We start from the raw sequence: 15,798 nt of genomic DNA, 5'->3' as shown, positions 1-15,798 counted from the left end.
ACTGTACAATCTTAAAAAAAATTGTAACTAATAACCTGATGCTTCTTCAGATCAGAGTACCTTCTGTTTAATGACGCAGGCAAGAAATGCCCTTCCACTAATCAGAGAGAAAAATAAATAACAATTGAGACAGATGAAAATATCACCCTCCATCCCAATAATAATAGTTTAGTAAAGAACAACCATTTAACAACGCCCATCTATAAATAATTCTCTGTTAACCCAAGGCCCATCGACAAATAATAGTTCAACCACGCCCAGCATCCAGAACTACAGGCAATGAGCGGTAAAGAACAGCCGAATCAACCCAAGGCCATAACACTCATAAAAAGCCCATCACGCGCAGAGACAGCAAGAAGCCATTAACCAACCATTAACAAGGTAAATAGGGGCCTTTCTCCAGCACCATACCAACCACCCTAGAGTTGACTACAAACTCCACATCTGTTTCAGTTAACATCAATAGAATACGAATTCAGTTCAATTCTCACTGGTGACTACGAAACAGTATTTAATCCCAGGAACTTGTTGCACCTCCACCATAGCCGCCACCATATCCACCGCCGCCATAACCTCCACCACCATATCCACTGCTGCCACCACCATATCCTCCACCACTGCCACCTCCCCTGAAGTCCCGGTCACGGCGGAAGTCACGGCCACCAAATCGAGCACCACCTGATCGGCGGTTCCTCCCACCGCCACCTCCATAGGATGAACGGGCTGCATATCGCTCAAGCCATGGAGGAACCTCCTGGTTAGCTTCCTGCATTAGCTCACACAGAGGCTTTGCCAGTGATGAGTTGCCCTCATTGAAGAATGCAGTTGCCAAACCAGATTTCCCCGCTCGTCCTGTCCTCCCAATACGATGAACATAGTCATCTATGTCATTTGGAAGGTCAAAATTGATGACATGAGCAACATGAGGTATGTCAAGTCCACGAGCAGCCACATCAGTTGCAACGAGTAAGGGAGTAGCTCCACTCTTGAAGGATCTCAATGCAGACTCTCTTTCCTGAAACACAGATGAAGTACAATGATGTTATGATAAAAGCACACACTTAACAGCTGGATGCAAGACAAATGATTGAAAATATAACCCCTCGTGTGGAAGCACACAAAGCACATTTAAACAGCCACGGCAATTTGGACTTACAACAGGAAGATGCTACAAGGATGGATCTGGTGTATTGTTTATTTGAACTGGTCTCCCAAATAGACAATACAGTTCTTTTTTAGCATCTTCCTGTTATAAATCCAACTTTGTTCAGCAGTATGTAAAATGTCTACATGGTGGCTTGCTAATTAATATTACCAAGAATTACAATTGTAACTACAACGGACGGATAGTTATAGCTCTGTTGTACCTGTTGTGTCCTGTCACCATGAATACTTGTTGCCAGGAACCCATTTTTGAACAACCAGTCCTCAAGAGCATCAGCTCCCCTCTTCGTCTCCACAAAGACCAAAGTAAGAGCTTGCTAAAAACATAAAAACAAAAGTGGGCCAACATTTGTAAAAAAAAATGTGACACGGAGATCAAAGTAGCATTTCTAAAAACAATGACATAAATCAAATTTACTTGTGTTAGTTATGGTCCTACAGTCCTACTGTAGTGAAAGAGACTCCATAAAATGACACTAAAAATTAAATCAAAGGTAGAAAACTCGCAACATGTAGTACCTTCCCATGGGCACCATTAGCTTTTTGTGCATGAAGAAGGTCCATCAGATAACTTCTTTTGTCTGCCTCAAGTACAAACTCGACCCTCTGAGCAATCAAATCAGTACTGGAACCAACTCTTCCAACAGCAAGGAAGATGTAGTCGGCAAGGAAATCTGAAGCCAGACGCTGCAGAACAAATTTTCAAGATTTTCATTAGCTCATGTACAAGAAGCAAACATGCATGCTTTTCTCTACGTCATGCAAAAGGGCTAAAAAAGTATGGACATCACAACAGACAAACAATATCTCTTCTATTTGCAAGTATAATATAATATTTAGCAACAAGATTTTCTGACTGTATCATACAACATAACCAAAAAAATGCTGACATGAACACAATTTTAGCATACAGTTCTGTAAAATGGAAACAAGTGTCACTACAGTTCCATGAATAAAATATGGAAAATGGATATGATTCAGGTTCTACAACAGCTAAACTGTCTTGACCTTTCAACAATCAAACATGAGAACATCAGCAAAATGGTAGTTTTAACAATCAATGGATGTGCAAATTTCCAAGTTTTGACTACCTCGGCAAATCGCCCAAACTTCTTGATAGCCAATAAATAGTAATGATGCAGACACTAAAAAAGTTTAAATATATGGTGGAAGCCGGAAGTTAGAACAAGGGTGATTTAAATACCTGGATTTCTTTTGGAAAGGTGGCACTAAACAGCATAGTCTGCCTCGCACCACGAGGGGGCATATCCATCTGATCAACAATCTTGCGTATCTGTGGTTCAAACCCCATATCGAGCATTCGATCAGCTTCATCAAGAGTTAAGTATTTTATCATTTGTAGTGATACTCTAGCCCTCTCCAGCAGATCCATCAAACGACCAGGAGTTGCCACAAGGATTTCAACACCTCTTTCAAGTTCCCTCAGCTACAGTAAAAGTTATGTACATGTCAATATCTAAGTGGAAAAATTACCACGCAGAAATAGTACACTATGCCAGGAAAATTTAGAAGATAACACTTCTGAAACAAGTTCAGCGATTGCAGATAGTGTAACTTCTACCCTGGCTTGTAGCAACCCTAACCTTCCTAGTCCTATACTACATATGAATAACACAAAGTGAAGCACATGGAAGTTTTTTTCCTATCAGATGCGCTTCCTGGTCCGGATTTAGGAGCATAGATGGATACATAGACATTAAGTTAAATACAGAGTCTGCATCACAAATTGAAGTGGTATAAAAAAGGAAAGGAAAAGGAACACAGAAAGTACAAATAAAGGGGTAATTATTAATTTTCCATTCTAGTGTCTAGAAAAGTGCATCGATATCTGACTATTTCCCTAAGAATTCTAACCGATAAAAAACAACAGATGCATCATCATAAACTAATCAGTAGAACTATCACCAAGATTTTGGACACATAAGACAAGATATTAAGATGTGCAATGGAACTCAATAGGCAAACAAAACCAACAGTCAACAGTCAGCAAGGCATGCGAAAAACTAAAAACCTTGTTCAGTAATAAAACAAGAACCATAATGCAAAGAAAAGCGTAAACCTGCTGATGTATTGGTGCTCCACCATATGCAACAACCACCCTAACACCAGTTTGGTATGAAAACTTCCTTGCTTCTTCATGAATCTGAGGCATAAAGGAAGCATTATCACAGACCACATCAAAATGGGCAGCACTAGAAGATTTTTTTTAAAAAAAAAAAAACTGAATGATGGCATACTTGCATAGACAGCTCACGAGTTGGGGACAATATCAGCGCCAGTGGATAAGCTGTCCTGGAACCTCTTTGCCTCTGAGGTGGCCGTGACTTTAAAATACCACTGATGATAGGGAAACAGAATGCTGCAGTCTTTCCAGACCCTGTCTGGGCACAAGCCATGAGATCCCTACCTGCAATGGCGATAGGAATGGCATGTCGCTGCACTGGTGTTGGCTTCACATACTTGCACCTTCGTATGTTCTCATTCAGTGCGTCGCCCAAATCAATCTCTGCAAAGGTGTTGACTGGTGGAGGGACGTCATGGCCACTTGTCTCCACAGGAATATCCTCATATGCGTCAAAGTTGATGCCCGTGTTCTCCTGACTCTCAAAATCAACATCTGCGGCCTCAGTATTGGCAAAGGGGTTTGGTTCGCGATCTCTACGGTCCCACCCAGGGCGAGAGTTCCAACCGCCGCCGCCACCTCGACCACTACCCCCGCCCCCACCACCCTGGCGAGGACCAACTACGGCGCTGCTACCACCAACGCCAGCAGGGCCAGACCAACGAGAGTTGCCACCAACAACAGCTGCGTAGCCTGAAGGCTGCGCAGCAGCTGACCGTAGCTCAGCTGGTGCAGGAGCTGCAGCAGGCACTGCCTGGTTCTCAGAGGGTGGACCACCTGAGCGACCACGGAGATGAGGAGGGACGTATGTGCTGAGGGTGGGGCGCCCACTCTGATGATTAGCAGCAGGAGCAGGAGCAGTAACAGTCGCGGGCGCCGATTCCTCGGCGTTCGCAACTGAATCAGCCCATGAAGATCGCATAATTTTGCAAAAGGCCTTTGATGAGGACGCTACCGGTGATCACTGAGACCTAGAAATATCAGAATGACAGCAAATTATTAGTAGAAAGGAAGGATAATGTAGCGCATAGCAAACACTTCAGCAGCAAAAAGAAATAAAGTCTCAACCAATGACTAAGTTATTTTTTCCTGAGCACAAAAAAAATCTCAATATTTAATAAATGTTTTGATAGATAACCGTGATTTAGTTCAGCATACACATATTTTTCAATAAAAGTGATTCAGTTCAGCATACACATAGGTAGTGTTTGGTTCCCCGTAACATTAATGGAATCAAAAAGCGGTGGTATCTGTTACGGTGCAAGGAAAAACGCCTTATTATGTTTGGTTAATGGAAGTAACGCTTTCTCATTACAATACCGTGTTTGGTTGGGAGCACTGTTAACAGCTGCAGGAAGCAAGCAAAACAGTGCTCTTTGAGCTAGGTAGCTAGCGCTTACAGACATGACCATCATAAATTAAAATATCCATCGATAGTCACAAATTAAAATATCCACGGATCATCTTAAATTAAAGTATCCATTGATCATCATAATTCATAAATTAAAAAGCAGTACTGTACGCATGCAATTCTATGGCAAAATAAAATAAAATACAAAAGCTATGATAAGTCCAATGCTGCAAGTCTTAGAGCTTCAAAATGAGAACACAATAACATTGGAAAATTCAGAAGTTCATATAAATAATCTAGCATAAGGTTGACTGCAGATCTGGTACATTGGCTTTCTGCATGGCTCCTCACTTCTTCCCTTGAGTATCATCTAAAGAAGAGACATTTTGATGTCAGGGATATAGACACAGACCTCGTCATATGATAAAATTAGGAAAAAAAAATGAATGCAATAACCATGATGCAGCATTTTTGCATACTAGTTCATTTATCAAAACAAGGCAAAAACAAAAGACCATGGCATGCTGTTGACTGAACTATGCATGGAATCCAGTCTTCAGCATCACAAAAATTCAAAAGTAATAGCTCTGAATCACTGCACTAGCAGTAGGCACTGTGAACTACTAAAGGTCCTACATCAGTGTACTACTAAAGAATGAACTTTCCAGTATGTGCAACACACACAAACATGCTATGCAAATTAACATTCTTTAGCTAATCACAAAATTATTTCAAGCACTTCCCAAATGAATACTGACTTATCAAATTCTTGAGTGGAAAAAATAACAGCAGCATGCACACTCACTTCCTTTGAGCACAATGAAGGTGAAATTAAACAGCACAAATGGCAAGTTCCATACTAATCTATGGATACCTAATATGTATAACTAATTAATCTATGGATATCAAAGAACAACAGGGCAAACAAATATGTATAACTAATCTATGCATATCAAAACACAACTAATCTATGTACAAGGATGCGACGACGTTTGTCCGGACATGTGATGGCATTGAGCCCTTATTTATTTGCTTTAGTGATGGATGAGGTCACAAGGGATATACAAGGTGAGATCCCTTGGTGTATGCTCTTTGCTGATGATGTGGTGCTAGTTGACGAGAGTAGGGCAGGGGTTAATAGGAAGTTAGATCTGTGGAGACGCACGTTAGAGTCGAAAGGGTTCAGACTTAGTAGGACCAAGACCGAGTACATGATGTGCGATTTCAGCGCGACTAGGCATGAGGGGGGAGACGTTAGTCTAGATGGGCAAGTGGTGGTCCAGAAGGATATTTTTCGGTATTTAGGATTGGTGCTACAAAAGGATGGCGACATTGATGAAGATGTTAGGCATAGAATTTCAGCTGGCTGGTTGAAATGGCGGCAAGCTTCTGGCATCCTTTGTGACAAGAGGGTGCCACAAAAGCTAAAAGGCAAATTCTATAGGACAGCAATTCATCCGGCGATGTTATACGGTGCTGAATGTTGGCCTACAAAAAGGCGACATGTCCAGCAACTGAGTGTAGCAGAGATGCGGATGTTGCGGTGGTTTTGCGGGCACACAAGGAGGGATAGAGCCCGGAACGAAGTTATTCGGGATAGGGTCGGGGTGGCACCAATTGAGGAGAAACTTACCCAGCATCGGCTGAGATGGTTTGGACATGTCCAACGAAGGCCTCCTGAGGCGCCGGTGCGTAACGGGGTTCTTGAGCAGGTCGATAATGTAAAGAGGGGTAGAGGTAGACCTAAACTGACGTGGGATGAGTCGGTTAAGAGAGACCTTAAGGATTGGAATATCTCTAAAGAGATAGCTTTGGATAGGAGCGCTTGGCAACTAGCTATCAATATGCCTGAACCTTGAACTTATTTCTTTCGGGTTTCAACTCTAGCCTACCCCAACTTGCTTGGGAAAAAAAGACTATGTTGTTGTTGTTGTTGTTGTTGTTGTTGTTGTATGCATATCAAAACACAACTAACAGGAAAGAGCAAATTTGGACCACCAGCAGCTGTTGTGAGCTCCTAAAGGTTCTGCATCAGTACAATACTTGAACATATAAGTGTTTATGCCAACTAGTTAATGGAAGACGAGCCATAGCACTGTTTAAAGACAGTACTGTGCAAAATTAGAATAGTTCATTGCTGTCCAAAGTATAAAACCAAAACAGCATATCTCTACCTCAACCCAAACAAACATGCAAATTAGTGAGAATAGTGTAGTGCTCCTACTGCAAGTACATGGGAAGTTCATAAATAAACTAAAATCAAATCAGTTTATTCAGAGTAACTGAAAATAAACACAACATTGAATTTTGGATAGAATTATCAACTTAGTTCTTCTGTAGCTGTCCAATCAAGGTTTCTGAACATTTGTACATACTTGCTTTTCTTTCCAGCAAGGAGACAACTTGATAGAGTTAACATTACATACTGACTATTAATTAACCAATGTAATTTAATTGGCCTGCATTACAAACCGAAAACTTCACTATTGTTAACAAAGAGTAATCTAATCTAACTGATTAGCACAACTCCTTGTGAATGTGCTTGCTGTTTCTTTGGGTACAAGTAGGGAACACATATGCACTTACATATTCTTGACAGAGATCTAGTCAATGAGTACTTATATTTCTGTACATAGGATGTTTATGCCTGAATTATAAGGGAGAGTTTGGATAGAAAGCACGTGCAGATTCTTCAGATTGTTTTGTACCTTGGAGACAAAATTACAGAGTTTTAAGAGTGGTTCCAGGTAGCATCCGAGTTCGAGCTCGAGAACGAAACAAAAGAAAAGCACAAACAAAAGAGTCTGCTAGAGCAGCTACGCGACCTCGCTTTACAAGCCGCCAACACTCACACTGTCCAAAACGACTGAAAAGGGGCTACTAGCTATCATAAAACAGCAAGAAGCAGAAGGTCTTCCCGTGTCTCCAGATCACCCCTCATTCAGCTTGTTTCTTCACTGAAGCAGTACCATCCCCGTGTGGGAGACAGATTGTTAAGATGCCAAAGGTTGTCTATACCAGAGCAGTGCACTAGAGACACATTCATCTACGGGACTGTTAATAAAGGAGTCGTTCACTCGTTCCTAGCAAATCGATCCGTAGGAAGAGAAAATAAGAAGGGGTTCAGAGGGGAGGGAAGAAAACACGCACCTTACAGATCCTTCCCGATCCAATTGATGCACGTCGTCGTCGTCTTCTCCTCCCTCCCCCTCCCCACAGAGCTTTCCTTTTGCTGTCAAAATCAAGAGCATGGAGATTAGGGTTTAGGGAAAGGTTGGAAACGAGCAGGATGCGAGAGGGAGGGGGAGAAGGAGAAGGAGATCCTCACCGGCGAGACGCGGCAGATCCTGCGGAAGTCGGCGGCGGCGTGTGCGGCGGCCCTAGGGAGGAGAGTCGCGAGGGAGAAGTGGAGTCGCGATGGGGAGGCGTCGCGCGTGGGATCGCGGATAACGCAGGGAGAAGAAGGGGTATCGCGGATATGGCTTCGCGTTCACGTTGCGATCTGCTAGAGCATCTCTGTTCCAAAAAAAAATCTGCTAGAGCATCTCCAACGGACTCTCTAAAAAAGTCTGTTTTAGTAAAAACTGAAAAACAGTTCAAAAATATAAATTCAACATGCTTGACATCCGTCCCCGCTCGCCAACCGACTCGCGATTTCCCCCCTCTCGCCTGGCATCTTTGCCGAGCGGTGGCGGCTCGCCATCTCGCTCCCCCGGCTCTTTCCCCCTCTTCTCCCTCTCTCCCGCATGCCTCTCCCACCCTCCAGACAGGCGAAGGCGACGAGGTGGCGTGCTGTGAGCTTGGTGCGTCAGAGCGGAGGCGGAATGCGTGGCTGCAGGCCACGAGCAGGCGGAGGCGGTTGTGGTCGGGGAACTCGCAGAGGCAGACGGCGTAGTCAAACGGTCGGGTCGCCTTCTCCTTCCCCATCCTACTGGCGGCTGCAGCGGCGCCGGAGAGCTCGCCGTACGCGAACTCCAGCATAGCATCGCTGGCCGAGCTCGCCGACGTCGGAGCCAGCGCCATCCTCATGGCCTGGGAAGAAGAGGTGCTGCAACTGGCTCTCCCCGCCTTGGCGTTGTCGTGGCGGGTCTTGAGGAAGAGCTTGCGCACGACGTAGAGCAAGCCCAAGACGAGCAGCACCATGGCGAGCACCACCGTGATGAAGACCACTGCGGGCGTCGTCCTCGCCACCACGGTCGCGGCAGCCAGGGGCACCCAGGGTTTCGTTTACCGACCGGACCGGCCAAACCGCCGGGGTCCAGTACCGGTATACCGGTCCGGTTTGGCCAGAAACCGGTCGGTACCGGTCAAATTCAAATTTGAATTTAAAAAACTCAGTTCAACCGGTTCGTACCGGTATACCGGCCGGTTAGACCGATTTACCGGCCGGTTTAATTGGTTGGAATTTAAATCCAAATTTAAAATCGCATGTGTAACCGGTTTGGAACGGTATACCGGCCGGTTTGACCGGTTTACCAAGTGGGCCTTAATGGGCTGTCTCATTTTTTTCTTTTCTTTTTTGGTTTAACTTTAAATGCCCAAAAAGTATGTTAAACGAACGAATTTTTTAGAAAAATTGACACTATTAGATTCGTCGCACCTTGAAGTATTTTTAGGAATTTTTTTGGGAATTTTTCATTTTTTAATTCAAATTTGAATTTTGAATTTGGGCTGGTTTGGTACCGGCCCAAACCGGAACCGGACCGGACCGGTTTGACCGGTAACCGGTCAAAGCGGACCGGTTCCCACCGGTTTTGTAAACCCTGGGGGCGCCTCCCTCCTGGCCGTGGCTGGAGTGCCCACCGTCGGCGCCGGCGCCTCCTCTAGAACTCGCGAAAATCCACCGCTGCTGCCGCTAAGAAAAGTATCCATAGGTCGCCGGCGCCTCCTCTAGAACTCGTCGACGCCGGCGCCTCCTCTAGAACTCGCGAAAATCCACCGCTGCTGCCGCTGAGAAAGTATCCATAGGTCGATTCCAAACCTCCTGCTTGGTCTGCTCTCCGTCCCTCCCTCGCTCAATTCCATCGCTCTGCCTGCTCGAGATTTGCTGACCACCTCTATCGATCACTCATTTCCATGGATGCTCACCGGCGGACGAGCAGCAGTAGCAGCATCGGTACCATGTGACCTAGCGCGCCTCAACCACCTTCTTGCCATCATGCGACCACCACCTCGCTAAAAGAATGCAACTTTTGCTTCGTCCCTAAAAGAATGCAGCTTTGGCTTCCCCTAAATTTAAATAAATACTATTAATATTTTTATTACAAAATAAATATCATTAGATTAATCATGTAATATAGTTTCACAATAAGTTTATTTGAAGATATAAATATTAGCATTTTTTATATAAATTTGGATAAATAATTAATATTAATATTAATTTTATAAAATAAGTATTATTAGATTAATTGTGTAATATACTTTCATACTAAATCTATTTTCAAATATAAATATTAGTATTTTTTATAAATTTAATCGCACTTGAAATTGTTTGACTCAAGAGAATTGAGAGTTACATTCATTTTGGAAATATAGTTATGTAATAAAATAAGTAAATGACAATAGGTTAGTTTTAGTTGGTTTCTAACCTCCCATTGATTATATGTGAGCACCCATTACGATGATCTAATCTTTTGATGGTCCTGTGGCTAACGGTTTGGATAATGATCATTGGAATACGGCAAGATTTTGTTGCCCTCAGTATGGTGTTCGGAGCACAATCAGAACATATGAAGAATAAGATGTGTTGGAGTTGCATGCTGTAGTTGAGATATGCAAAAATATTAAGCATACATACACTCCTGTATCATACTTGTTGCCTACGGTGTGGCGTTTTCGACCGTTTTGTAAACACAATTGCTTTATAGAGAAAAATGAAAGAAAACTTGCAAGCACATGAAACAAGAGCTAGGTAAAACCATCACCAAGTGATACTCATCACTAGCCATCCTGCCAGCCAAGGCTACTACATACAAAAAGAATGCAAAACCTCATCCATCATGTTGAACGATAGACAAGACACTATATTGTAGGAACCCATCAACTAGCAGACAAGCGTGACGCATCTCAAAGTTTAGTCATCATCTGAAATATTGCAATTTAAATATGTAATTACCTAATTGATGAAGAGAAAAGTTGTTGTAATGCGAGCTCAATGCTTAGAGGTACACAGGGTAGCAGTCAAGAGTGTGCAAAAGCACGACAATATCACGATGATCTAAATAGATGTAGGGACGTACCAACGTCCTTATGGTGTGGTTGAAATGATCAATAGTGGCGTGAACTTGGCCACAGAGGATGATGGGCTGCGTCGACGAAATTTTATATGGAATGTGTCGTGGTGTGCAAATCCACAGCCGGGTGGAGTAGTGCACCCGCCTAAACCCAGAGGGTGAGTACTCGGGGGTTAGCTAGGATTAGCCCAATCTCGGTGGAAGAATGCGATGAACACAGCAGGTTTAGAGTGGTTCGGTCCGCCGAAGCGTAATACCCTACGTCCACTGCGTGTTGTATTGCTCGCGCTCTCAAGAGGTTCAGAGCTGGGTTGTTGGAGTCTTGGCGTGTCTTTGAGAGTCTGTCCCCCAAGTGTGCAGCGAGCACCTCCCTTTTATATCTCAAGGGAAGCGCGTACATGGCCGTTGAGTCCCCGACAGGTGGGTCCAACGATGTAGTATAAAATGACATACTGTACAGACATTATGGCATTGCAGGCGACGAAGATTTTCATTAGTGGATTTCCTTGCGCTGCCTGTGGGAATCCTCCGTCCGGAACAGCCATGCCCTGTCTTGTCGAAACGGCGCCAGGGTGTAGCTTGCGGCGTTGCCTGCAGCGTAGCTGAATGGATCGTGTAGCTTGCGGCGTAGGCGGTATGATGAAAAGGTGCCGTGCCGTCATATCCATTTAATGCGGCAGACGGGCTCTGCGCGGATGCGGCGCATGCGGGTGCACTGTGTACCTCGGTAATCATGTCTACAGTGAGGCCGGACAAAGGCTGTCCCGCGTGCCGCGGCGGCAGAGCACGCCTCAACCACCCGCATTGAATGCGGTGGGTGGGCGAGTCTTCCAGCGGAAGACTCGCGCCCGCGCCTGTGCCTGCGGGACACGTGGCGCCCCCAGACCCCGCCCCGGCGGTATGTTGGTTCTACGCGCGTGGGAGGTCTGGACGGACGCAGGGGGTCCGAGCCCTCGGCTGTTGACGCAGAGCTTCCCCTCCTCAAGGACACGTGGCGTCACCGGACCTGTCCCAGAGCGGGGAGCGGGTCCGGGGCCGTTGGCCCGGTAAGGTAAGAGCCTGACCCGTGGGGCCCGGCTGCTCCGCCCCTTATGGCGTAGTTACGGATTATTACGCGAGTCATGCCTTGCTGCAGTAGGAGTGGGTATCCCTGCTACAGGGTACCGACAGTGGCCACCGGGCCCATCTCGGGAGAGGGGACGAACCCGCAGGTGGGGCCACTACTGTGATTTGGCTCTGCATAACTTGAAGCCTCTAGCGTTAGACTATGCACACTGCAGGAGTCTTGTCCGGCTTTGACCATCCATCGGGTTTCTCACTGCCTCATCACATCGCAACGGCTTACTGACACGTGGCCCCCACATACAGTGGTACACCTAGTCACGCGAGCGACGCTCGGCATTACTGCGGCCAGGGTAAATGGAATTTTTACCACCAACGCAGCTCCCGAAAAGCCTGGTCATGCCAGCGCTTTGTGCGCGCACATCAGCTCAGCTTCCGCCTCGCTTCGCGCGTGGGCGACAGTTCAGATCCCGCCTTTTCACACCTTTATTTGTTACCCGCCCTCCCTGACAGGCGGGCATAGGCCCCCTTGTCATGGACTGGGCAGCTAACACCAGGCGTGAGCGTCGCTTGGCTTCCAGCGACGGTTCCGGAGCGCACCGGATGGATCAGGCTTCATAAAGGGCCGAACCGCATATCGCGGTTACTTTTCCGCATTCGCCTTCTTCCTTCCAAACCTTTGCGCCCCTTTGCCTTCGAGTCTCCTCGCCCCTTGCTCTTCTGCGCAGATTGTTCCTCGCCTCCATAGCAAGATGGCGTCCCTCATTCGTCCCCGTCGTTTCCAAATCGAGGAGGAACTGAACCGGGGATTCGAGCAGGCTTGGTTCCCCTCGGCGATCTGCGCGCCGGGGAATTTGTGTTGTTTATTTCGCACATTTCCACCAGCTTGGGGCTGCCGATCTCTTCGTTTTTCCTGCTGCTGCTGGAGGATTTCGGCCTCCAGCTCCAGCATCTCACACCCCACTCCATCCTCATGACGTCAATCTTTGTCCACCTATGTGAGATGTTCGTGGGGGTGCGGCCCTGCGTCATTCTCTTCCGCCACTTCTTCGTCCTGGTGAAGTCCGGGAAGGGAAAGGATGAAGTGGGGGCGTACTACTTCCAAACGAGGAGTGATTTGCGGACGCCCTACATTCCAGGGCTTACTGGCAGGAAGTGGGAGGATTGGCGCAAGGAGTGGGTGATCGTCACCACCGAAACCAACGAGCGCCTCGTCATGCCGACCGGGGGATCCGCCTCCGACTGCCAGTCCTGGAGGGCCAAGTCGTCCCTGCCATTAGAGTTTGACCCCGTGCTGAGCAAGATCAGGGCGCTGGCGAAGAGCGGCCTCACCTCGCTGCACATGCTCGGGGACTTCCTAAAGCGCCGGATCGCCCCTCTGAAGCAGCGGCCGCGTCCTGCCTGGAGCTTCACCGGACTCCAAGACTACAGCAGGACCCACCGCGGGGAGGGCAGCGATCTGACCCAGGAAGGCCTGGAGGTCTTGGTGCAGGCGGTGACGGGGGAGATCTTTGTCCCGGAGCACCTGATCCTCCCTCAGGGCGTCGTTCCCCTCTGCGAGGACTCGAGCCTAAGGGCTGCGGTGCTGGCCACCCTGCCGACCCTCGACGATGGTAGGCTAGCAGCGCGCCAGACTAGGGGCGACCCGGACCGTGGGATCCGGATCCCTGGTGCATCCGGGGAATAGGCCGTGCCGAGTGCGGGTCTGGTCCTTCTACCAAGCGCAAGCAGGCCGTGGCTGGTAGCTCCGCCGCGAGCGGTCCCAGCCAGGCCCGGAGTAGCTCCGGCGCATCGCCGGAGGAAGCGAGCCGGCGCAGGTTGCACCGCAGCGACGGGACCCCAGTTGTGGAGCCCGCCGCAAAGCGTTAGAGGACCGCTGAGGACACGGGCCAGGGTAGCTCCCAGGCCCCCAGCTCACTCGGGACCCCTGGAGTAGCCGCGCCGCCACAACCACCGCCGGGAGGTGCCTCCCCCCTTCAGCAACAGCAGCAGCAGCAGCCACGAGGTGCGCCTCCGCCGCCGCCACGGCAGCCACCACCACCGCCGGGAGGTGCCTCTCCCCGACAGCAGTAGCAGCAGCAGCAGACATGAGGTGCGCCTCCGCCGCCGCCACCACCAGGGCGGCAGTAGCAGCAGCCCCGAGGTGCGCCTCCGCCGCCGCCTCTACAGCAGCAGCTGCCTCCACCACCGCCACCACCACCAGGGCAGCAGCAGCAGCCATGAGGTGCGCCTCCGCCGCCGCCACGGCAGCAGCAGTCGCCCAGCCTCCGTGGATGCTGGAGACCCGGCGCTTCAGGGTAAGTGTTCTTCCGTTCACTCCCCTTATTCCCGGTGCTTTGCTTTTTGCTGAAGGGCTTCTTCTCTTTGTTTGCCAGGGCCTCTCGCCCAGGCAGCTCTTCCACCATCGTTGGCTCGTCAGTGGGGGTCCAGGCGACCGGCGTCTCGGCGGCAACGACGGAGGCGACGGCGGATGTGGGGAGCTCGGGTGCAGCGACCTCTGCTAACCCGATGGCGCCCAACGCGGCAGCGGCGAATGCGCCAGTGCCAGGCGCAGTAACACCCGACGCGGTGGCCCCCGAGGCCCCGGCTACGGCGGCAGACACGCCGACACCGGGCTTGGCGACGGCGAGCACAGCGGCAGCGGGCGCGGCAACGGCGAGCACATCGGTACCCGAGGTCTCGACATCTGTGCCGGATATCCCCTCCCCCAGCTCCCAAACTGCAGCATAGGAAGAGCTGGAGGTGATCTCTGGTAGGCGGCTCTTGCAGGGTCCCCCAGAGGAGGATGCGGTTCCCCTCCCCCGGGTGCTGGTCCGGGTCCGACGGACGATAGAAGAGGCGACCTCTACCGCCGAGGCGGCATTCCGGCGGGAGTGGGCGGCTCTAGAGAGCGAGCGTCAGCGCCTCGGCGACTGGCATATCCGCCTGGAGGAGCGCACGAAGGCCGATGCCTCCTGTGTTGCCGCCGCCCGGTCCGAGCTTGAGGCCGACCTTGAGTCCTACAGGAAAGGGCTCCGGAAGGTATTCGACCGGGAGCTCGCGGAGGCGGGACGGGAGAAAGCCCTGGCGCTGCGGGAGGAGGCCAGCCTTATGGCCCAGCGATCCGAGTTCGAGTCTCGCAGCTAGGGACTCGAGATCCGCAAGCTGGAGCTCGATAAACTCTCCGAGTCCCTGCATCAATGGCGCCAGGAACTGCAGGAGACCACCAGCCAGCAGGCTGTTGCCGAGATAGAGCTTGAGGCGGAGAGGAAGTCCCTTGCCCAGCGGAAATCCCTCACCACCAGCATGGAGCAGGCCCTTGCGCGCCAGTGCGAGTCTCTTAAGATCCTGAAGAAGTCAGCGGCGCGGAAGGAGGCCTCGGCGCTGCGGGAGGAGGCCAGCCTTACGGCCCAGCGATCCGAGTTCGAGTCTCGCAGCTAGGGACTCGAGGTCCGCAAGCTGGAGCTCGATAAACTCTCCGAGTCCCTGCATCAATGGCGCCAGGAACTGCAGGAGACCACCAGCCAGCAGGCTGTTGCCGAGATAGAGCTTGAGGCGGAGAGGAAGTCCCTTGCCCGGCGGAAATCCCTCACCACCAGCATGGAGCAGGCCCTTGCGCGCCAGTGCGAGTCTCTTAAGATCCTGAAGAAGTCAGCGGCGCGGAAGGAGGCCTCGCTGGAAGGAGAAGGCCCGCCAGCTGGAGGCGGCTCAGGCGGCACTGGATGTCCAGGTGCAGGAGGCGGTCCAGGAGGCAGTTCGGAAGCTGCAGGAGGACTAGCGCATGGGGGACCAGCGAATCATCGACTGAGCGAGCGAAGAAAGCTCAATTCTGGTGCCACTTGGAATGAGTCCAATCCAAGTGGTGG

General features: G+C 49.4%; 1 protein-coding gene across 3 annotated transcripts; it reads right to left on the bottom strand.

Moving 5' to 3' along the window:
* Window positions 1–134: 134 nt before the first annotated feature.
* On the bottom strand, window positions 135–8,201 carry LOC120649393 (DEAD-box ATP-dependent RNA helicase 37-like). Of its 3 annotated transcripts, XM_039926181.1 has the most exons (9): window positions 7,987–8,201; window positions 7,809–7,890; window positions 4,985–5,028; window positions 3,423–4,278; window positions 3,245–3,328; window positions 2,369–2,611; window positions 1,684–1,851; window positions 1,368–1,481; window positions 186–1,015 (listed from the first exon to the last, which is right to left on the bottom strand). In XM_039926181.1, the coding sequence occupies exons 4-9, from the start codon at window positions 4,227–4,229 to the stop codon at window positions 512–514; spliced, it is 1,920 nt and encodes a 639-aa protein (XP_039782115.1). In that variant the 5' UTR covers window positions 4,230–4,278; window positions 4,985–5,028; window positions 7,809–7,890; window positions 7,987–8,201; the 3' UTR covers window positions 186–511. The 3 variants fall into 3 exon arrangements, with proteins under 3 accessions (XP_039782118.1, XP_039782115.1, XP_039782116.1); XM_039926184.1 differs by lacking the exon at window positions 4,985–5,028 and having other exon boundaries at window positions 135–1,015; window positions 7,987–8,146; XM_039926182.1 differs by having other exon boundaries at window positions 3,423–7,890; window positions 7,987–8,155.
* Between the last annotated feature and the right edge of the window lie 7,597 nt (window positions 8,202–15,798).

Source organism: Panicum virgatum, chromosome 9K (assembly GCF_016808335.1).
Source record: "Panicum virgatum strain AP13 chromosome 9K, P.virgatum_v5, whole genome shotgun sequence".
In the NCBI taxonomy this organism is placed as follows: Eukaryota; Viridiplantae; Streptophyta; class Magnoliopsida; order Poales; family Poaceae; genus Panicum; species Panicum virgatum.
This window is presented reverse-complemented; position numbering and strand designations above follow the sequence as displayed.